At 35.2% G+C, this 23377-nt stretch overlaps 1 protein-coding gene across 1 annotated transcript in view; it reads left to right on the top strand.

Annotated features, from left to right (window-relative positions):
- The window catches only part of MMP16 (matrix metallopeptidase 16), a 133338-nt gene that overhangs the window by 84620 nt on the left and 25341 nt on the right, over positions 1-23377 (top strand). The window contains exons 6-7 of the mRNA XM_015813100.1: positions 4584-4798; positions 21949-22087. Coding sequence (XP_015668586.1) covers positions 4584-4798; positions 21949-22087 — 354 coding nt within the window. The remainder of the gene's footprint in view (positions 1-4583; positions 4799-21948; positions 22088-23377) is intronic.

Raw genomic sequence — 23377 nt, 5'->3', positions numbered from 1 at the left:
TCCTTGTGTTCTATCTATTCCTGCAGTTTTCATGCCAATTGTTCAGAAACTAGTTGCCATTACTTTAAGACTAGTCTGTTTAGTTCAATCTCACTAGGATTTTTATGATACTTTCTCATTCAAGTAATTAACTAGGTCAAATCCTGTGTCACTTTCTTGGGGGCCAGTCAAGATCAGCTAAGTGCTGCCACCTACTGTGGCTTAATGTTATAGTAGAAGATAAAGTGAATATGCAAAAAAAAAGTTTGTTTATTAAGCTTCAGTGAGTTCTTCATTTCAATAAAACTGATACCGTCTAATTCAAATGATATGGCCTCACTCCTGTGCCTCAGATTGATTGACTTTTGGTCTGTTACTGCAGATCTAATCCTATAAAAGAAGGCTGTGGGAATCCTTTTCCTGCAGCACTGGCCAGAGGGTTTTCAAATTGGGCAGCTTTGGCAAATGCTGTGGAACTGCCCACAGTGACTACTGAAGATGGCCCACTTGCAGGCCCCTTAGCATTATGCCTTAGGTCTTCTAAACCTGATATTTTCAGCAAGTGCTAGAGACAACTCTATAGCATGTGCCAAACTTACAAATCCTGAAAACTTCTCCAAACTGGTCACTGGTGATGTTCCCAGCAAGGCAGTTTTAATATGCACAGCAAACTGCCCAGCTTTGAGGCACTTCAGCCAGCATTGGAGAAGGTTGTGATAAAAACCTTTTCCCACAACTCTGTCCTCAGATGGGCTAAGGCCACTCCATTGCTTTGTTGAAGAATTATACTGAATCATCTCTTCACTTCTGCTAAGTACTGTACATCACAAGGCTTCCACAGAATAGATTACTTTGTTGAAGAGAATGTCAATTGCTTTATACAATCCAAACTTGAAATAAGGAAGAATTTCATTACCGTGGAGCTATTAAAGAGTGGAACAACTTGCCTCTTTTGAGTTGTGGGTGCTCCATTCTAAGAGGCTTTTAAGTTGGATAGCCTTCTATTTGGAATGGCGTGAGAATTTGTGCTTAGAATATTTCTCATTCATTGCTGGCTGAGGAACTCTGGGAATTGAAATCCACACAGCTTAAAGTTGCCAAGGTTGAGAAACACTAGCCTAGATGTTCAATATCCCTTCCAACCTATTATTCTGTGTTTCTCATGGGCTTATTGATTATGTCTATTTCTCCAAAAATCTTCTCATTTTGTGTTGTGCAAATTAAATAGTTTTGCTGTTGTTACTGCTTTCTCTGGCATTATCCTCCCATTCTTTTTGTATTTCTTTAGTCCATTCATTTTGGGAATACAGGAGACAGAATCCCCTCCCTTTATTGGTTCAATATCTATTAATTTGCTACTGAACTTTCTTCATTCCCTCCAGTATTTCCATTTCAACGTTTCTTGTCATCTTGTATCTCATTCTAAACATTGATTTACTAAAATATGTTTGAATTGTTTCTATTCCTTCACTAGATAAACTGATCCCACCTTGTTTAATGGTGGAAATGCCAGATCAGCATTTTTATTGAAAAGCAGTATTTTGTTCTAAGCAATTGCCATTGAACAAGAGCATAAGGACAATTGATGATTCTATTTATCCCATGTAGGGTTTGTGGAGTGTTTCCCATGAACTCATTAGTTGGTTTTCTGGACAGAAAAGTCTAGACAAGCATTTTTCCTTGATACTAAATACCAATTTCTAGCAACTGTAAGCTAAATTTTGAAGATTCTGTGGATCTTGGGAGTTGGACATGACTTTGCTAAACAAATTTTACGTGTGCATATTTTCATTTGAATTCCAAATTTTTAAATTGAATGTTGCTTGCCACAAGATAATTCCTCTAATGTCATAACAATGATAAAATCCAAAGTTGGCTGTCACTTTCTATTTAGATTAGATATTGCTCAAATGAACAAATGTTGCATTTCTCAATAACTATAATTTTATCATGCAAAACTGAAATAACAACAACAACAACAACAACAACAATAACAATAACAACAACAACAACAACAACAACAACAACAACAATAATAATAATAATAATAATAATAATAATAATAATAATAATAATAATAATAATAATAATAATAATAATTGGAAGGAACCTTGGAGGTCTTAGTCCAACCCCCTGCTCAGGCAGGAAACCCTATACTATTTCAGACAAATGATTGTCCAATCCCTTCTTAAAAACTTCCAGTATTGGAGCATTCACAACTTCTGGAGGCAAGTTGTTCCACTGAATAATTGTTCTAACTGCCAGAAAGTTTCTCCTTAGTTCTAGGTTGCTTCTCTCCTTGATTAATTTCCATCCATTGCTTCTTGTCCTGCCTTCAGGTGCTTTGAAGAATAGCTTGACTCCCTCTTCTTTGTGGCAACCCCACAAAGAATGTCTTTAAAAGACATATACATATATCTTGTACACAAGCAGTGAATCTCACAGATGCCATCAAATATTATTGGCTATTCTCTACATCTAGAATATCAGATATTAAGGAAACACAGCCTTTATTTGACATCATGCTATTTTTTTCTGATTTGCATGTGATACGAAGAGAGAGAGGAAAAGGAGCTTTGTTAGATCTGTCAAAGAAACTATTCATCTACCTTTCTGTTTTTATATGGATAGTCAAATGTCACTAAGAAGGCCACATAAGAAGCAAGGAAAAGAATAAAGTTTGACCCTATGAAACTATCTTGTTATTTTCAGATAATCTACCTCTAGCGTATCTTATAAGGAAGCATATTTTTAGCAATTATTCTGACAAAGAGCACCCTAAATCATTTAAACTATTGATAATTATAATCTTAAGATAATATGACAGCAACATTCATGTTTAATTCATTGACTAAAGAATAGAGATGTGCAGCTATTTGAATATGAATCACCTTTTCTAATTTGGATCTGAACAGCTGCATTTTCCTATTAAAGAGAAAATGTTTTATTTATTTTGAATATAACAAAATTGTTGCAAGATACTGCTTGTTTATATGTACATCTTCTGTTCTTACTAGCTCTTCTATTTGATATTTTAATTTGTAGGCCAACCTGAAATCCATTCTAATAAACTAATGCACTTTTAAAAACATTTTTAAAAATTAACTTATAGATATGTTACAACAACATAGATTTGTCCATCACTTTCATTTTTTGTATGGTTTTTTAAAATTCTACTCTAGTACTATTTTTTTAAATTTTTCTGCCCCAGATATATCTTTCTTCACTGAATACAGTAGAGGTCATAAGGATAATTTAGTTTCTCTTAATAGAGTAATATAAAATAGCCATAACTCAGCAATTTATAATCAATCAAAAAAAGTAGAAGACCCAGTTTGTTGTAGTGGTTAAAGCATTAGGCTAGAAATTAGAAACCTGTGAGTTCTGGCTCCACCTTTTGCACAAATCCAACTGGATGGCTTTGGGCCAGTCACTTTCTCTCAGCCCCAGAAGGAGGGAATGGCAAACCATTTCTGAAAACCCTTTCCAAGAAAACTTCAGGGACTTGTCCAGGCAGTCTCTAAAATTTTGACATGATTGAATGGGGGGGGGGGAGTAGAATAAATTTTAACAGGCATAGAGTAACCTGAGAAGAATTATGCAAACTTTATTAGTACTAATTAGTTAAATTTCCATAATCTAGCCTTAAATATAACAATTCAAATGTGTGCATTTCTGGTCTGGTGCATTTTTTTTAACCATAGTACATTAAAACATCTCTCTGTAACAAAGGAATCTGGACAGTTGGTTTGAAAAAGGAAGAAACCTTGGGAAGGCTACATGGCTCAACCTTAATATTTATTTATTTTATTTATTTTCATAATTTATATGCCGCCCTTCTCCCCACGGGACTCAGGGCGGCTCACAGCATATTAAAATAACACAATACAAACAACACACACAACATTTCCCCTATAAAAGCCAATTAAAACCAAATATTTGTAGCTGTGACATTATTAAAATCATTAAAAATTATCCCTATTTAAAATTCACCCTAGGTCAATATGATTATTTAAATTTTAAGCACAGATTAATGCTTAATATATTTTTTCTTAGTTATTTGGTAATTAGTAAGTAAATACCAAAAAAAGAGAACACAGGTAACCTTCAAAATTGTGAGGATTCAAAATAATTTTTAAAATAATTTTCTAGTATCTTTATTTTTGTAACAAAAATTATCTTAAAAAAAGAAATAAAAAAATACAAAAAGTAGTATACAAACTAAGAAGGAAAAGAAAAGAAAATTCTTATACAGCATTTTATACTTACCAATAGCCACTAGTTTACCAATGAATTCACTACTATAATATGAACAGTACAAGAGATCACAGTACTGCAAGAGATCACTCTGCAATTACCATCTTACTGCTCCCTTGTATTTGTGAGACAATAATATAACTTTTCCATTTCTTAATATAATGCTTTTTGCCATCCTCCAAAATAACTGAGTGTTGAGTTCTCTGACCATTTAGCTTGCTAATAAAACATTATGTCATCATGTTCTTATGGTATTTTATAAAATCAGTATTATCTTGGTTCATAAAATCCAATATTATGCAGCTTCTGTATATTAATCTTATGAGAGTTTTCTTTCTCATTTAAAGGTCCACCTGACAGAATCCCACCACCCACAAGACCCTTGCCGACAGTACCTCCTCATCGTTCTGTCCCTCCAGCTGATCCTAGGAAGAATGACAGGGCTAAAGCTCCCCGGCCACCCACAGGGGATAAGCCCTCCTACCCTGGGGTCAAACCCAATATTTGTGATGGAAATTTCAATACTCTAGCCATCCTCCGCCACGAAATGTTTGTTTTCAAGGTAGGTGGTCCTTCTTCTTCTTCTTTTAATTACTAGACCAAGAGAATGCATCTTTGCTTTTTCAAAAACCAGCTCTCATTCAGCCTGATTGTGCTTCTTAGCTTTCTTGCTCTTTTCAAGTTCAAGAAAGACATCTGAATGGCTTACATGTTCAACAGAGAAAAGGCCGGAATGTTCTATTTTGGGGAATGAATTAATGTCAGCAGAAAGTTGCAATGGTTCAAAAATGTAATGGTAAGTAAATACTGAATGTTATGGAGAGATAAAAAAAGGCATAATTCAAGTCATGAATAGAAGCTAATAGGGATGATTTGGTTGGGAATTTAGCCATTTCCACTCTCATTGCTATTATTGTGTTTTCTGTATAAGGACCCTGTAATTTAACTTTATAATTAGATCAGACACTTTATAAAAGATACTTGTCACTGTGTTATGGTTGCCTTGATACATTCTGAGTAAAACCAGTGTTAAAAGAAACGTTTTGCAGGTGTTTGAAAGCTTTTTGTTATTGATATTTTTGGGTTGGTTCAATTTTTGTTTGTTTGAACATGTGTCCATATGGCACTTATCCTGATAACGAGAAAGCCTTTTTATTTTGATTTTAAATAGACTTTAATGTTCAAAGACAACAAATCAAAGCAAATCCATTGACTGGACCACAATAATGATCTGGCACATTTTCTTGAATGGTTTCCAAAATGCAACATGGCCTTAATTTTAAATGAATTTTACGAGATATTTTGGTACAAGTTTTCAAAATTAAATAGAGGATATTAAGTGACATTATATTAACTTCCAAACACATATTCTTATTTCGTATTTTCTTAAACTAGCTGTGATTTTTTTTTAAAAAAATGTGAATATTTAAATAAATGTGCTTCTAGGGTACACATAATCTTTTAACATTGCTTAGAAAATATATTTATAGAAACAACATTTAAGGATTAATAGGATAAGTGTTCTATTGGTTGTCTAGTTTGCTACATAATTTATTTGTATGCTATCCTTACACCTACTTTGGACTAAGCTCTGATGCATAGAATGTAATTGATTCAATATGAGGTGTTCCTGTGACTTCATAATTAAATTACATTTCCTATAGAAAGACAATGTATACAAGGGACTTGCACGTAAATTACATCTAAAATACAGTGAACAGATTGATAAATGGCAGAATTTTATTGACATTCATTGGGACTCTCAGCATGCAAACAAATGATAAGTTGGATCAACTTGTAAGCAACAAATTATACTGACATTTCTTCAATGTAATATATTTCTGTTGGGCTTTGTGATCCTTCCCCATGCCAATACAATCTCAAAAAAAGCCCTCATTCCCCAGAGGCCCTACAAAGGGCCCCAGGGAAGGCATGTCAAACTGCCGGCTCGCGGGCCGGATGGGTCACGCCGAAACCGCACCCACCCCATTGCCGGCAATGGGAAAAAGTCACGATACATCATGCGATGTCATGTGACATCACGAGTTTGACATACCTTCCCTGGGGCAACTACCCACAGTAGCAGGAAGATCTGCCTGAAGATAGAGGGTGCTAAGAATCACCAGGTTAAATCAGGTTGTCTTTGGATTTTGGACATAGGAATAGTCAATATTCAAACAATTTAAAGAATGCTTGACTAGAAGAACTATTGATTGAACTCAACAGTGTGCATTAGGATATCATTGGATTATATGAAACTCGATGAAAAGGTGAAAAATTAGTTGAACTTGAAAGGACTGGGCATTTATTCTAAACTAACGGTGTTAAAGATGGACAATGTGATGGAGTTGGCTTTCTCATCAACCAAAGACTCCGTAGTAAAATTTGAAAGTATATCAGACATAGTAGCCCAATGCATCATTCAACTGAACAAACAATACAAACTTCAAATCATCCAAGCTTACGCACGAACAATAAGCTATAGTGATCATGAGCTCGAAGAGTTTTACCATGATGTGGCCTACCTTCAATACAAAGAAAAATGCTGATATAACATACTAATGGGTGACTTTAATGCCAGAATAGGAAGAACAATACCTGGAGAAAAGGCTACTGGCCCATAAGGAAGTGGTGAACGAGATAGAATCAAGATCATGTGAAGTGTTAATACCACTTTCCAATGCCTTGGTAAGGCCACACTTGGAATACTGCATCCAGTTTTGGTCACCGCGATGTAAAAAAGATGTTGAGACTCTAGAAAGAGTACAGAGAAGAGCAACAAAGATGATTAGGGGACTGGAGGCTAAAGCATATAAGGAACGGNCCTGAAGGCAGGACAAGAAGCAACGGGTGGAAACTAAGCAAGGAGAGAAGCAACCTAGAACTAAGGAGAAACTTCCTGACAAGTTAGAACAATTAACCAGTGGAACAACCTGCCTCCAGAAGCGGTGAATGCTCCAACACTGGAGGTTTTTAAGAAGAGACTGGACAGCCATTTGTCCGAAATGGTATAGGGTTTCCTGAGCAGGGGGTTGGACTAGATGACCTCCAAGGTCCCTTCCAACTTTACTATTATTATTATAATAGAGGTGACCGACTAGATTTTGCTGATCTTCCACCTTTAAGCTTTGTGTGTGTTGTCTTATCAGATAACTCAGTCTAAACTACCATTTTAAGTTTGGTGATGCCAGGAAATAAATTAATACAGGGAATTGTGGGAAATTAGAACTGATCAATAGAGGAGTGGACTCATGAGCACCAATAAAATTGCCCAGTTGATTCTGCCAATGTAGAACTTCAGACTTTTCAGATAAGAAATATAAATTGGTCATGAGAGACTTGCAACTTTAACACAGAAATACCTGAATCTGGTCCAATAAAAATTGTCCAGGAGACCAAGCAACTTGGCATTTAATAAATTGAAATAACTGAACATTGTTTAACAATATTACTTAGTAGAATGTATAACTTTCCCTAGTAACAACACAAGCAGCTTCTAGGTAATTGATTCATGGTTACTTTATTTCATTTCATAGAAGAGTGTCTTTTATGTATTTTTCTTCAGATAGAATTACCAGCTTTTGAATAAAGCCTTTGTAATATTATGATTTTATTTTTAATACCCTATGGCCATCCATCTTTGTGAATGAAATGAAAGGTTAAGAATATCATTTTCTAACTTGACATTAAGTAGGATATTAAAATTCTCAGCCATTTGTTATGCATTGATCTCATAAACAATAGAATATGCTCTAATTTGTTTTACACTGTAAAATTATTTACTACATCACTAAAATAAATCTTATTTCCAACCTAAAATTGTGGTTTTAGTTGGAGAGATCAACCATAATTTTTCAGTTGATACAGACAGTAATCGTTCATCTAATCTTAGAAAAACTCTATGCATATCTACTTAAAAGTAAACCACACTGAATTTTGGTGGAAATTATTTCTAGGGAACTGAGACAAAAATGACAGATTGCATTGCGTGTAGTGAAATATAGGCTTGTTTTCTGATGCTTTATTTATAATGCTATCCCTCTTCAGAAACAAAAGCATTCAAAAATAATATGCAGTAAATAAAATAATATGCAGTAAATAAAATTATTTTTACAACTTTTTCAGATAGTTTTTCAGATAGTTTAAAATGGTATGTACAGCATTTTGGACTCAGAAGCAAAAAGAGATTTCAGAGCATGCAAAGATGTGAACATACCACTTTCCTATAACTCCTTAAAACAGTCATGTCTTTCACTGCTATCATATGATCTCAGCAGTAAACGTGTTTGATTTTAGGTAGTATTTTTCAAACTTGGTAACTTTAAGATGTGTGGACTTTAACTCCCAGATTTTACCAGCCAGCATGTTAGAGATTGAATTCTGGGATGAAGAGGTAAAGAAAGTATTGCTGCAAACAGATGAACTAATTTGATGTTAATTAATATAGATGATTTTTACCAGCTCTTTAGTAACTTCACTGAAATGGAATGTGATATCAAATCTCTGTTGAAAAATGGAAAGTGCTTGACATTGGAGAAGTAGGAGTGTCAACAGCATTTTATTGTAACATCTAACATACATTTTAAAAACTTTTTCTCATAATTTCTGGAAGATTGTTAATATATTAATCCAGTAGGATAGGATTCTGTTGATCAAAGTTGGCCAGGTCAGGAAACAGACAACACAGGGGTTATAGGACTATTGGCTTTTGAAAGAATTTTGTAAGCTGAAGGAGTGTCCTGTTCTCACCTGTTATATCAAACAGAATCAAAACAGGTTCATTTTGGTTTTTCATCCTTTCTGCTTTCATTAGATTAAGTTGTTATTTATTTTAGCTTACCTGCTCTTTTATTCCTTTATCAGTTATCTCCTTGCTCCAGATTAGTGTTTCTTTGAAAGATCATATGTACAACAGTGTTCTGGCTGGACTATTTTAGGTGTGAAAGTCCACATCTCTTAAAGTTGTTAAGGTTGGGATAGACTGTAGGTGACTTCTGTTATATGATCTTTCAGTAGTACCCTGAAACATATCTGCAAGTACAAGGAGGATTCTAATAGTGAAGGTTAGAAAGTAGAAAAGGAGATCAAAGCTATACTAGAAAGCACATATTTCATGTAAAACAAGAAGTAAACAATGCAGGAATATGCATTAGTATAGCACAATAATTGAAATATGATAGCTTGTATGTAGAATAGTATTTGTACAAATTTCTTAGCCCAAAATGTAGGAGATACGGTGGAGGCTATATTTATTGTATATGAAATGAAGAACTGTTTTTTTTATTTATTTCCTCAGTTTGGGACACTCTCCAGTTTTTATGTTATTTAGGAGAATCTGTTTTCCTTGTATTGCTAGTAGGAAACCAGGAAAATCCATGCTTGATCTTGTCCCTTCCTCCACGTATTGGAGTCTGGTTTATATAGGCTCCTTATGCAGTTTAGAGCATAAAGCATAAAGGGTAGTGTCAAAGAGTAGAAAACAAACAAACCAAATTTGTGTGTGTGTGTGTTTGAACAGTTAGTTTTGATCCACCTGGGGTGGTGGTGGAGGGGAGTGAACCTCTTATTTTAATCCTAGGTAAAGACTCTGATTTCAAGCAAGATCCAAGTAATTATAATTTTATTACATTTTCCCATTTCCCAACAACATTTTAAAAATGTAAAAGTAATCATAATGCTGCTTTATTTACTCTATTTTCAATAATATTGGAAAAGAAATACGTTGCTGAAGATAACTGTGTGGGAACTTAAACTTGAAGAATATGCAGTAGTGACAAAATTAACATCGTATAGTCACAACAGAAGTTTTAATCTATTTCGATAGATCTACATGGGGTTGCCCTTGAAAAGATCACCAGGAAACTTTATCTTGTCCAGAATGCAGCAGCATATATGGCAATGGGGGGGCAGGGGGGGGGCTAGCTTTGTCCCTGTAACATCTCTGTTGCATAAGATGCACAAATTCAAGTTCCTTTCTGAGTGCAATTCAAGGTGCTGGTTATCATCTTTAAAGCCCTTGATGGCACAGGGCCAGCTTATCTGCAGGACCATTTTTCCATAAGAACATCTACCTGTCCTACCAGGTCAGATAGGATGGGGACACACCTTGGTTGGTATAAGACACTGTATTACTTGATGCCAGGTTTTTCTTGATTTTGTTTTTGATCTGTTTAGTTTTACAGCTTTATTATGTTTTTATGATGCTTTTACTTTTGACTGGGAGTCACCCAGAGGTGGTTATAAGTTGGGTGGCTATATAAATGTTTTAAATAAATAACCAAACTTAAGCAAAAATGCATACTATATATTATACAGCAAGGCAAATGATTAAGAAGAAAAAAAGAAGAGATTGAGAAGAGGCAACAAACTGATGAGAAAATGGAAAGCAATGTCTGGACAAGTGCATCAACTACGGGCAAGCAAATGAGAACACAAGCAAATGGACCACAGCCATTTTGGCTTGATTCCTTCCTGGAGCTCAGCTTAATAGCAACATTAAGCTTGAACAAAGCTTGAATCTTAGTAGCTTATCAGCAAACTGAGTTAACCCTGTGCAGCCAGTGTAAGAGGATATGCTGGAGAATTAGTATGCTACAATAAAGTTGCCTAATGGATAAATATCAGTCATCCTCAAAATAACTCTTCATTCAAGTTCTAACAGTATATATCCATATCTATTGAAGATCAAAGATTAGCTAACATTTTATTTGTGATAGCTCTACATTCCAAAGATATACGGATCAAATGCAAATCTCACAACACAAATCTGTTCCACAAACTGATTAAAATTATCCCTTTGGCAGGAGTACCAAGAAAGCATAATTGACAGAAATAATTACAAAAAATCTCAGCAAGGAATAATTTTAAATTACACTGAGACATCTCTCCATTTTTTTTATCACAAACAAGTGTTATCTTGTAGTATTAACAATACATACCAAAGGGAATAATTGCAAGAACACTTCAAGCACAAGGCTTAATTAAAATTTCTTTTTGTTACAAAATGATAGCTTTTCAACTAATTTAGGTAGACATTTTGAGAAACATTTGCAAGTGCTTCTGGAAACACTGTAATTTGTGTAAATAGCAATAATATTTAAGAAATTGTTGTTTTGCTTTCTTAGTGAGTATATTAGACATAACAAATTACTTATTAGAAAAATTGTAGCATATCTAAAAGGTGACCAAAGTAGACCTACAGTTCAGGAAAAGTCACCCATTCCAACTCATTATTCCAAGGAATTTTTTCATTGTCACTATCTGTAGAGTAGCTATTAGCAGGAATCTTTGCTTGTTGTTCTTGTAATATGAGATCCAAACTGCATATGCTAGCTCTGATGTAGAATGCACAGATTCTGTAATTCCAGTTCATTCTTGCACATGGTATAAGGAACAGGTCATTCCTGGTCAGCCCCTCAATTACAAAATGTCTTGGACTAGTCATGGGTTATTGCAGGATGATTCAAAAGTTGTTTGTGTGCCTATAACATTTGTTCCCTTCTTGTCAAGTGGCTTGACTCAGCCACAAGGGGAATCACAGTCTTTAGGTTTGAGACAAATATTCTCTTCAAAATATTCTAGATAAAACTGTGGGTTCATACTTGACACTGGATTGGGGAGAAGACTCTGAGGAAGTACTGTTTTAGAGAAAATCTTTACATTGTAGATATTTTTTTTTTATTTTGTTTTGCTGCTTTTAATATTAGTGATGGTAACAGAGCTTCCTTTGTGAGTGGCATTGCTGCATAGTCTTTCTGGGGAAATTGTGTTGGTTGCTGCCAGCTGGCACTTCCTCCACCACCAATATCTTGAAGTAATACTGTAGACTGGGTTAGAAAATGACATGATGACAAAATGACAAAACATCAGGATGGCCCTGACCTTGCTGGTCTTTTATAAGTCCTAAAGACCTAGTTTTATGCCCAAACCTAGAGTCCTGAGTGTGTGTAGGGATCCATTTCTTGTTGTGCTAGTGATTATAGGCTATGATAGTTATCAGCTACTCTGTATTTTAATGTATGTATTGTTGTAATTATTTTTATTTTATTGTAATTTTGTTTGCCACAGAATCACTTGTTTAGATGGGCAGGTCTATAAATTGAATTAAGGAATTGTCAGCTACTGATTTCAAGGTGATAACAAAAACCACTACCAGATTGAATGCCAGTAGTCTAAGCCACCATGTGGAAGACAACTGCCAGAGGAATTGTAATCATGCCATTGGTAACATAGTTTTTTAATACTGAATTTAGCCCTGCAATGAAGATTATTGATAGTCTGATGGAAACACCCCACAACAAAATGAAGACACGTTTTGGAAGCCTTCCTTCCCTTTTCTTTACTGTTTTAGAGTTTAAACTATTTCTTTTGGCACCAGAAAATTAGAAGAAAATGCACATCACATTGAATGAATAAAAAAGAACATAATAATAATCTCTTAATATAGTTAAATATTAGACAGGTATGACCATTTGATCATCAGCCAGCAAGACTATAATTCTGGGAATTGTAAACCAGCTTGGACTGTTTTATACCTACCAGCCTTCCCAGATAGACCAGATAAGATACCTGGCCAAATGAGCTAATTCTACTTTATTGTAAATCTACATTAGCAAAATCTTGCAAGCAGGGAAGTACAAAATTTCCACCATCTCCTTCATAGCCTGAGAACATAGGAGATGGATGTCCCTTCTTAGCACCTTTCTCTACTCATTAAACCGTGCAAACTATGACTTCTCTCATCTGTCTGTTCCCAAGGCAGCATTTCTTACACCATCTACCAAGGTCATTCCCACATGTTATTACAACACTTTTCAAAATCTCTGTATGAACCACATATACTATCAGATTCGTCCCCTCTTTTCCTTCCCAGGTGAATTTCAAAAGGCAGATGTCAGTCCTGAAGGTCAGTCAGTCCAGACTAAGAAATGTTGTGTCCCGAGGAGTTAATTTTTCTGTATCCAGAATGAGTACCTTGAAGCCCTGGGCTGACTTTTCATGCTTGATTTCAACATTCCTCTGCAACTAATCAGTTTGGAGTCCTTGTAATAAATATATCTGTGCCTTTCCTAACAATTTGCTGCTTGGGAGAAAGGAAAGCTTCAAACTGTATCTATTTGTTCCAGTCCTTTCAATCATTAACACTTCCCCCTGAATGTTTAGCCCTCAGATAATGTGGCCTTCAAAGAAAAGAAGAAACATTGCCAGGCTAAATCTTGCTCATTTTTATGTCTGGGTGTTTCCATTCTCTTATGGTTTCCCCAGCCCTCAAATTAAATTAAAACAAAAGTTTTGGCTGCTTAATACAGTAGAACTAATTCTGTTTCATTTGCTTCTGCTTTACTATAAAATTTTAGAAGGTGGTTTTTTTTTTGGGTGTGATGAAATATCCTCTTTTTGTGGGCTTGGATGAAGGCAAGCAAATTACACAATGGCCTTTGGCCACCATTATTCTTTTTTTACCTTTGCTTGTTTTGTTGCATTTGGAAATATTGAAGCTTCAGATAGTTTTTCAGATAGTGTCTTTATATGGAGTTGCCTCCAATCCCCTAGGAACATTTATCTATTCAAGCTTAATTTACATATGAATAATATATATGGACATGTATACATTTGTGAAATGGTAATTGTAGGAGGTTTCAGCAGCAAAGATATTATCCATACTTTTAATGAATTATATCGAGTCATATCTAGATCTCTTTAAAAAGGCAAGCAAACAAAACATATTAGAACACCTAAATAGAGCTTCTATACAATTTATCCCTAATTAGAGTTGGTTGTATGGGATACGACATAGAAATTAAAGATAGAAACGATTTTTATTGGCTAATTTAGAAATGTCATAATGTGAATTAATGCAAGCTAGCTATATTTCTGTACATTCTTGAAAAGAAGAATTGAACATGTGAGGATTTATTTCTGAATAGGCTTGGTTAACATCCAAGTTCATTAGAACTCCATCAGAAATCCCCATTGAATACAGTGGAACTTCTGTCAAATAAAAATCAGTAGACCTTAAAAATTCAGACCTTTTTAAAGCATGAAAAATACTTTGCATTGATCAGCTGATACACAAGGATGCATTTCCTGGAGTCTATAGGAATTTGATTCCAATAAGATGTCAACAGTAAATTAAATTCATAATACTGTGTCATTTATAATGATCTCTCAGGTTTTTTGTCCAAGATATATATTTGTCCAGTTTTATTATACGTAAAAAACAATTTAATCTACAGAATTGGCAAATGCTTACAATTCAGCATTGCAAAATTAATATGAAATTTGGCATTATTTTTGTAAATCAGTGTATTTTAAAACACACTTGCTACATTTTCACTTTATAAAAATGTAGATATGGGCTAAATCTAAAATCAGAGTAGACCAGTAAAACATAAATAAATTGGACTCTTTTGGATTTTATTTATTTCAGTATTATATTATTTTACTTTTACTTTTATGTACCTATTTTAATGGTATTTCCTGAGTATTTATGTACATATGTATTTGTGCATATGTTTTTATGTAATATTGGCAGAAATATGGGGAATAACATAGCACTTAGTAACCAGCAAAAACATTAAACTTCTACTAGATTTCCAATTATTTTGTCATCTCCCATCCCAAGTGATTGTGTTTAGATTACACATCATTTATAATTTATGCTTAGTTGTAAATGTTTGATCAGGACAGCTATTCTCTCCCTTCACCCTGTCCCACTCCACCTCATTTTCCTCAGCATATTTTTTCCAATGACATTGGCTCATTTAAAACTTATTTGTCCAAAATTACTGGTTCATTTAAGGCATATCTTATCATTTGCTCCTGTTCCCTTCACTCTACCAACTAGCGAAATTAGTAGAAAATATCACTGTGTGATATTTTATGTTTGTTTGCTCTGGTTAGTTAGGGTGAAAGTGCACATGCGCAATATTATATAATTTTTAAAAGCCAGCAAATGGAAAATCTGCGAATGAGCATGTTCATAAACCCTAACTACATTTGTTGTATTTTATATGTCACCCAGTGAGATTTAAGACAAAAAAACAGATTTAAATTGCTACATGAGAAAAGGGCAGATGTACTGAATATTCAGGGAGAATAAAGTATATTTGTAAATATATAAAATGATAACTTTATAGAATAAATTATACTAGCCAGGATTAAAAGTTTGATTTCCCCCCATATTTTAAGTTAACCATTGCACAAGTGAACAAATATGTTAAGTTATGCACACAGTGAGATATAAAAATACTCCAAATTCCAAAGCATGCTAATTTTAAGACATTCTGTCACAGATATCCAGCTTAGTGTCATCTAAATATTTCATATCCCATAACCACTTCCCTTTGGTCTTGTTGATTGGGGTTAATGAGAACTGAAGACCAAAACTTTAATAGTATACCAAATCCTTTTCAAGAACTCATTCTGTGTTTATCTTGTTAGCTAAGATAACTGTTCTTGACTGTTCAGTATTTACAACCTGAACCACTCAATATGTCTGTTGTGTGAATCAAAACATCTAAAATACTGTACCTGTTTACCTATAGACATACTTTAAAAGAAAACTTATACACACTGTTCTTTCTCACCTCTCAACTTGAATCAAGAGGTTGAATCGTGGTATGATAAATTTATTCCAGTTGTCTTTGATTACTCTGGGCAGGTAGCTAAGGAATATCAAATCGATAATACAGTCTGTAAATCTCTCTTTGCTGTCCAGTTTCTAAACATGATGAGAAAGCTTGGAGCAACTTTAAAAATTTAAGGTTCAAGCAGTCTTTGGGAATTAATAGCAGGGGCATTCTCCAGCTTTGGAATTGAGCCATCATGCAAAGGCAAAAGCAAAAACTGGAAATTGTCAGAAGACCTTATAGAATCTATGGATCATAAATGTTGCACATTTGCAAATGTTATTAAGTTAGTAGATTGAATATATAGAACAAATATTAGTGCATGACAAGAATATTCAGTTAAAGGGAAAATATGGACATGGACTGCAACCAATATATTGCAAAGGCTTCCACATTAATCTAGTGTGAATTTAGGTCAGCAGAAGTATAAGCTTAATTATTTGAACATGTATTCACTGAGCTTAATGGTAAATAAATAAATTTATAGACCAATAGGCTTCATCCCAATGGTGGGCAGCCTGCAACATAATATAATTAAAAATGCAGCAATACATAAATCATATAGAACAAACATCTGGAAAAAGAATGCCAATACTACATCCCACAAGGTTTCCACCAACTATTCTAATCCAAAGTCTGGGTGAAGATCCAGGTTTCAAGGGCTCATTTAAATAGAGTCATGATGCAAGGCTACTATGATGACGGGGGGAGGGGCATCATTTCAGAGACCAGGCAGTGCAACAGAGAAGGCCCACTTCCTAGATCTTATCAAGTGACTCTGTCTAATTAACAGGGCTGTGAAAGCCTGAAAACTAATCATATAAGAAATTATGGATGACCGATGGTCCTTCAACTAACTCGGTCTTATGCCATAAAGAGTTTTATAGATGACAACAAGCACTTTGATTTCTAATTCCCAGTGAATCTAAGTGACTCTAAATCTGAATGAAACCAAGTGACTTTATCCTCCAATGCCCAAATATTCCCATAGAAGCTGTAAAGATGATCATGGGGGCACCACTAGCAAGCCAAAATATGATCAATGAGAGATCTGAACATGGCAAAGAACTGATGGTAATATCCTCCATTTTTTAATGCTTAAGTGAAAAGCCCTTTCCTAATCTCATTTTTCCAGATGTGTCAGGGCAACAAGATTTTAAGCCAGCTTAGTCACCTAGGAATTCTAGCAATAAGACCCAACACAACACATTTGGATAACCTTAATGCTGAAGAGGAGGCAAGGTGGCCTAGCTGTTAAAGACGCTAAGTTCATCAGCTAGAAAGCTGACAGCCCAGGTGCGACACCTGAGTGCCATATGACAGGGTGAGTTCCCATTACTTGCCCCAGCAATTGCCCACCTAGCAATTTGAAAGCATGCAAATGTGAGTAGACAAACAGGTACCACTTTGGTAGACAGGTAACGGCATTCCACGTGCCTCAGTGTATAGTCAGGCTGGCCACATGACCATGGAAGCGATGCTGCTTTCCTCAGCTAAGAGATGGAGATGAGCACCATAGAGGTGGACTTGACTGATAGGGGAAACCTTTACCTTTAATGCTGATGATGATAAACATAGCAAAAGTTTTAAGACAGAAACTTGCTTATTTGTTTATTTATTTATCTACATTACATAGGGAAGTCCTTTTTAAAACCAAAGATTCCCAAAGAATGTAGAATATATATTCTGTGTGTATGAGAAAAGAGTTGCCAAGAGTATAAAACAACGGCATAAATCTGATGCAATATCCAGATATACATGTAAGGGCTAATTTCAAAAATCAGCTGAATCTATAGTTGCAAATCCTTACCAGCAAGGATTCTGAGTGTGAGCAGAGTTAGTTACCTTTTCTAAAAAATATTGAAAAAGCAAGCGAAGGGGTAAATGTACAAATGATTTCAGACTGTATTGTGAACAAATTTGGATTTCTTTGAAGACTGGCTGTTTTTATGGGGAAAATTTTATTTTTATTTATTTATATCCTGCATTTATTGTTTTTATAAATAACTCAAGATAGTGAAATATCCAACACACATCCTCTTCCTTTTCCCCCCACAACAATAACCCTGTGAGGTAAGTTGGGCTGAGAAAGAGTGACTGGCCCAAAGTCATCCTGTGGCTTTTATGAATTGACTGTTTAAATTCATGAATTAAATAATTCATGGGAACAGATAACTGATTTGTGCTAATCAGTAACTGCCTTTAAATAAAATTTTAGCTGGCTGTCATCTCTGCTGGCTTTTACAATTCAGTGAGGTCTTCTTAGATATTTGTTTCTTTGCGAGAGAATTTAATTTTGCCTTTTTGCATTTTCGTATCCTAGAAGTTAGGCAATTAATCCAGAAAATTGCTTTACTGTCCTTCTTTAAGTACTTCCATATGTCTTGCAACACAGAATAACTAAAGTAGCTAGCAAACCAAAGAAATTTTAGAAACTATGTTTGAGACAAGTGCTATATTAGGAACAGTAAACACTTGAGATTTGGCCAGCTCAATGAATCCTCTTGCTAGGTTTTTGTTCACATATTGCTGCAGCTCATCCATTTCGAGAGGGGGCAATGGCATACATTCTTGTCTTTGGGAATTTAGCACCCGGTAATAGTTCTATGGCGCAGTCATTGGGTCGATGGGGTGGCAGGACATCACACTCTTTTTTGCTAAGTACTTCCACTAGATCCCGGTACTCGCTGGGGATGAGTGGCTCGCCTGGCTGGGGTATGGTAGCTATCTCTGCTAGCTCGGTCGATGGCCTAGACCCTCCAGTAACGTTGGCTGAATTAAGAGGGGGTTTGGGCCCTATGGCAATCTCACAGTCCTCATCCCCTTTTCCCACCAAATGAAAGGTTTCCATTTATCTGATCAGTCTAGACCTAAAATCACCACCTAAGTCATCTTCGGAGCCACCATGAAATGGATGAACTTCCAATGATCACCTATTTCTAAGCGTATAGGCTCCGTCAGTTGTGTGACTAAAGTTCCTCCCATTAAGGGGTCATCTGCTTGTTCAAATTTCATGGGCTTGGAAGGCAATCTTGCCTGTATACCCAATTTAATGGCAAGTGGCAGGCTGATAACGCACCAGGAACATCCTGAATCCACTAGCACTCTTAAATCCACTTGTACACCCATCTTGGGGACTATGAGTTTGGCAACAAGAGACAAAGGTGGAATGGGTTGACTCACCATCGGGTCATTCTCCTCTTTGTCATCGCTATCATAGGAGGGTAGAGCGGTAGCATGTCCAGCTTGGGCCTCAGTGGTCTCCTGAGTGGGTGACATGACTTGGGCAACAGGTTCTTGCGTGATCCAGTTTGACTTCTCTTTCATTGGCTGCTGGGCTGGTTTCTTCCACACTGATGGCCCCGATCTGCTCTGCTGTTGGGGATATGGGACCGGGCAGCTTGCCGCTCGGTGTCCCTGTTGCCCACATTTGAAACACTTGATTGGTGTACCGGCAGTGGCTTGGGGTATTCCATGGCTGCAATGGCTGGAGTTTTTCGGGGAGGCGGCCACCTGGTCTGTTCTGGTTTTGGCCCAGCTTCCTGCGGTGGTGGCTTCTTATAATGAGCAAGCTCGACATCCAACCTTACTGCTGCCTGATACCACTCCTGCAATAGAACACTGGGTCTAGAAAAAGCATTTCCATAGTAAACTGATGAATGGGCTTCAAGGAGTACTTAGTTCTGTTTATCCCATACCCTCACAGGCGCACCTACAGACCCTTTACTTAACTGGATATAATGCTTAGATCGTACAGGATCTCAGTTATTGTATGGCAGGCTCAACATAATTGTTTATAGAAACACAACAAACTTAAATTTATTGTTATGAATTAGATTTTATTTTTGTAAGGTTGTAACTTTTATTTGAAAAGAATTAAAGAATTAATCTTTAACCATCACATGAAAGTAATTGCGGAGCATGCTGTATTTAAATTTAAATACATTAACAGATGCAAGAGATACTGATTAATTGACCAAATTCAGTGGTGGGATTCAACCAGTTCTCACCAGTTCAGCAGAACCGGTAGATAATTTTTTGTTGCCCAGATCCAGAATGGACTTCCGGAAGTGGCATCCACACAGAGAACCGGTTGTTCATATATTTGAATCCCACCACTGACCGAATTATACAGTAAATGCCTTTCTAGTCTGTAGTTACCTTACTGACTTGTAGTGTACTACATCTAGGATAGTAAAGGATGTCCTAAGAACATCCATCACAAAGAACTATTTTTATTACTGCAATATATAATAGATATTTGTGATTTAAAAATTACATCAAAATTCACCATAAGGAATTCATATCTCAACATGATGAAGACAATTTCATTTTTTACAAGTGTGTGAAGTTACTACAGCTACTAGTATTGTTCTCTTTATTGGTCTTCCTTTCTGGTACCACTCACTGCTGGGCACATCAACCTCACTCTCATCTTCTTCCAGGAAATACAAAGGATGTTCAGCATGAGGAATAACTCCAATATTACATTCACAATATTAACCAATCAATTCAAGGATACATTTCCATTCATTCATTCATTCATTCATTCATTCATTCATTCATTCGCTTGCTTGCTTGCTTGCTTGTTCAATTTCTATGGCCACCCATCTCACTCAATGACTCTAGGCAGGCTACATTTGTTTATGTTCTGCAGCACAGACCAATTGTTTGCATTTTTACATTTTTCCAAGTAATGAGAAAGGCAGAGAATATATAACTATTTATAATAAAAAATATAGCCCAAAGATTACTATTCATCTACAAGATTTCAAAAAATTGAAACAAATATATGGAAAATAATTTACAATATTGTGACAACTTTATCTAGTAGCTGATATATGGATCACTGTATGTTAATATGTTCACTTTATTTTGATCAATACCCATACAGGGATCATTTATACATGCAACAGATGGTAAAACTGTTAAAAAAGGAGAAAGATGGTGTTATCAAGTATAGACTGTACAAGCAATTTCTAAATTTACAGGGACAAAACTATGTGAAAGTGTTGGTATGCATATTTTTAAATAAAGCCAATTCATCAGGTATTGTAAATAAAACTGCTTTATTAACAAAGTAAGGAATTAGCAGTTAAATATTACTTTTTATCATTTGATCTATCTAGAAGCACAGTTCAGTGAAAATGAATTTCAAAGTGATCTGTATCATTTATCAAATGTGTTTGTAATTTTTCATTTCACTTTTACTTACTCTGAAATTTCTTTCTGAGTTGGAAGTTTATTGTATGCATAGATATTGTCAGAGTTTCTACTTTTCCACTGAACGTGTTATTTATTATTAAAAAAATCAAGGATATAGTTTTTCTAAAAGTATTTAAATCTAGGTTTAGCTGGGGCTCAGATGGAAATGTAGTTTTCTACATCACCAAACCAGGGCTAAGATAAATAACAATGTAGATTCATCCATTTTTTCCTATAAAAAGATACGTCTTTCCCAATGATTTGTTACAACTGTGATACAACATTAATTTGGAAAAGGGGACTACCACTTACTTCCTAAAAACTTGTGATCAGATTACAAAGGTACAATAAAACATCCATAAAAACATTAAAGAACAACACACAAAAACCCCACAACATTAAAGAGAACAATTAAAGGGATGGATAAATAAGTATGGTCATATAGGTTAGCAAAAAGATACAAAGAGGCAGCTTGCTTCAACTTCAGAATGAATTACTCAGTGTATGTCTATTTGCTCCGATCATAATTAATGCAAATTACAGTTGGCCCATAATTCAAGTTTGCAAGAAGTTTATAGCCATTCATTATCAGAGGTGTGTGTTCACCCTGATTAAGTGTGAAATCATGGACAAGAAGGGAATAAATTAGGAAAATGGGAAGAGACATAGAAAACAGCCTCCCAATCTATCCTGGATAGGAAATATTGTTCCAGTTTGTACTGGACCTTTATTAATTTTAAAGTTTATAGGCCAAGGCTAATCAGAGAAACATTCAAATTTTGTCCAAAGGTAATGCTAATGAAATTTTGTTTCTCTCTAACTATTGTGATCACAGATGCCTCCAAATATCATCAGAGGTGCATTTGCTTATTTCTAGGATCAGTGGTTTTGGCGAGTCAGAAATAACAGGGTGATGGATGGATACCCCATGCAGATTACCTACTTCTGGAGGGGGCTGCCTGCAAGCATTGATGCAGTTTATGAAAACAGTGATGGAAACTTCGTTTTCTTTAAAGGTAAGAAGTATAAAATAATGCTCTCATAAAAATTCTGCTAAGATACAATAAAGCTGCTGCATCTTATCATCATTCTAAATGGGAAAAAAGGCAGGCTATACATATTTTTTTTTATTTAGCGAAAATATTATTAATTGAATACATAAACATTCCCAATAAGTACTTGTTTAGATCAAAATAAAGCATCTCTCTTTGAATGATAGCCAAAGCTGCTTCAGGTTAAAAGTCTGAAATTGTCTTATACATTGTTCATAGCAACAAAAAATAACTTAGGAGCTGAAACAGACTGAAGCAATGGCCCAAAGGAAGTAAGTTAAAGCTAGGTAAGTAATCAAGATCTGTTGATTAAACCAAGGAAATCCAATCCAAACCAAGCCAAGGTTACAGGGAGAATATCTGGCTGCACAAGAGTGGCAAATAAGAGTTGCGTGTCCCCAGAGATGCAGCAAAGAGATGGGAGGTATAAACCAAAATGCCAAAATTAAGGTGCTTAATTTTGTTTTAAAAATTTCTAATCCTTAGGTACTTACTCCATCTTGTACTTATATTTTCAATCTGAGATCGATATACTACTAAAGCTCTCGTTGCCATGACCTTTAACTGGGTTAAAATACTACTATTTTCTATTTCAAATTTCAATAAACATTTATATATTTCAGCAGTTACAGCAGTTCATCAGTTGTATTTCAAACTCTTACATGGTTTGAAGCCATAAATTATTTTGTCTATCACGAATGAAGGCAAATATACGTGTCCCAGGTTAATGTTGCAGGTTCCAATATGAGTCAGCCACCAGGCCCAGAATTCTCTTCCTCCAAGCTTTTGGACTTGTGCTGGAGCCCATCCTCTGGAAAATTATCTCTCTCCAAAATGAGTTTTGTCCATACTGTTATGCTGTGTAATAACCCAGGGAGTCTTAAAAATAAAACACAAAGATAAGTATTGCAAGGTTTTAGTAATATCACTGCATGATTTCATGAGAAAACTGAAATCTCTTAAGAATGCAGCATTTTCAGTGAGATGTTTTCATTCACAAGATGTCTCACAATTATGGCATTCTGGTTCAAAATTAAATATAAGATTGCTGAAATCCATGACATTTGATGAATTTATGAAATATTGCTCATTTAAAAAAATTAAATAAAATGTTGGGGAGATAATAGCTAGGTGGAATATAAAAATAAATAATTTGACCACCTTGGAAGTTTTTTTAGACACAACTTCCCATGTATGCACTGTGTGTTCGAATGCATGAGAGGGAAAAAAATAAGCTCTCTTATCCTAATACAA

This window comes from Protobothrops mucrosquamatus, unplaced genomic scaffold (assembly GCF_001527695.2).
Source record: "Protobothrops mucrosquamatus isolate PMUCROS unplaced genomic scaffold, P.Mucros_1.0 scaffold135, whole genome shotgun sequence".
NCBI classification, from domain to species: domain Eukaryota; kingdom Metazoa; phylum Chordata; class Lepidosauria; order Squamata; family Viperidae; genus Protobothrops; species Protobothrops mucrosquamatus.
Note: the sequence above shows the minus strand (reverse complement) of the source record. Positions and strands in the feature narration are given on the sequence as shown.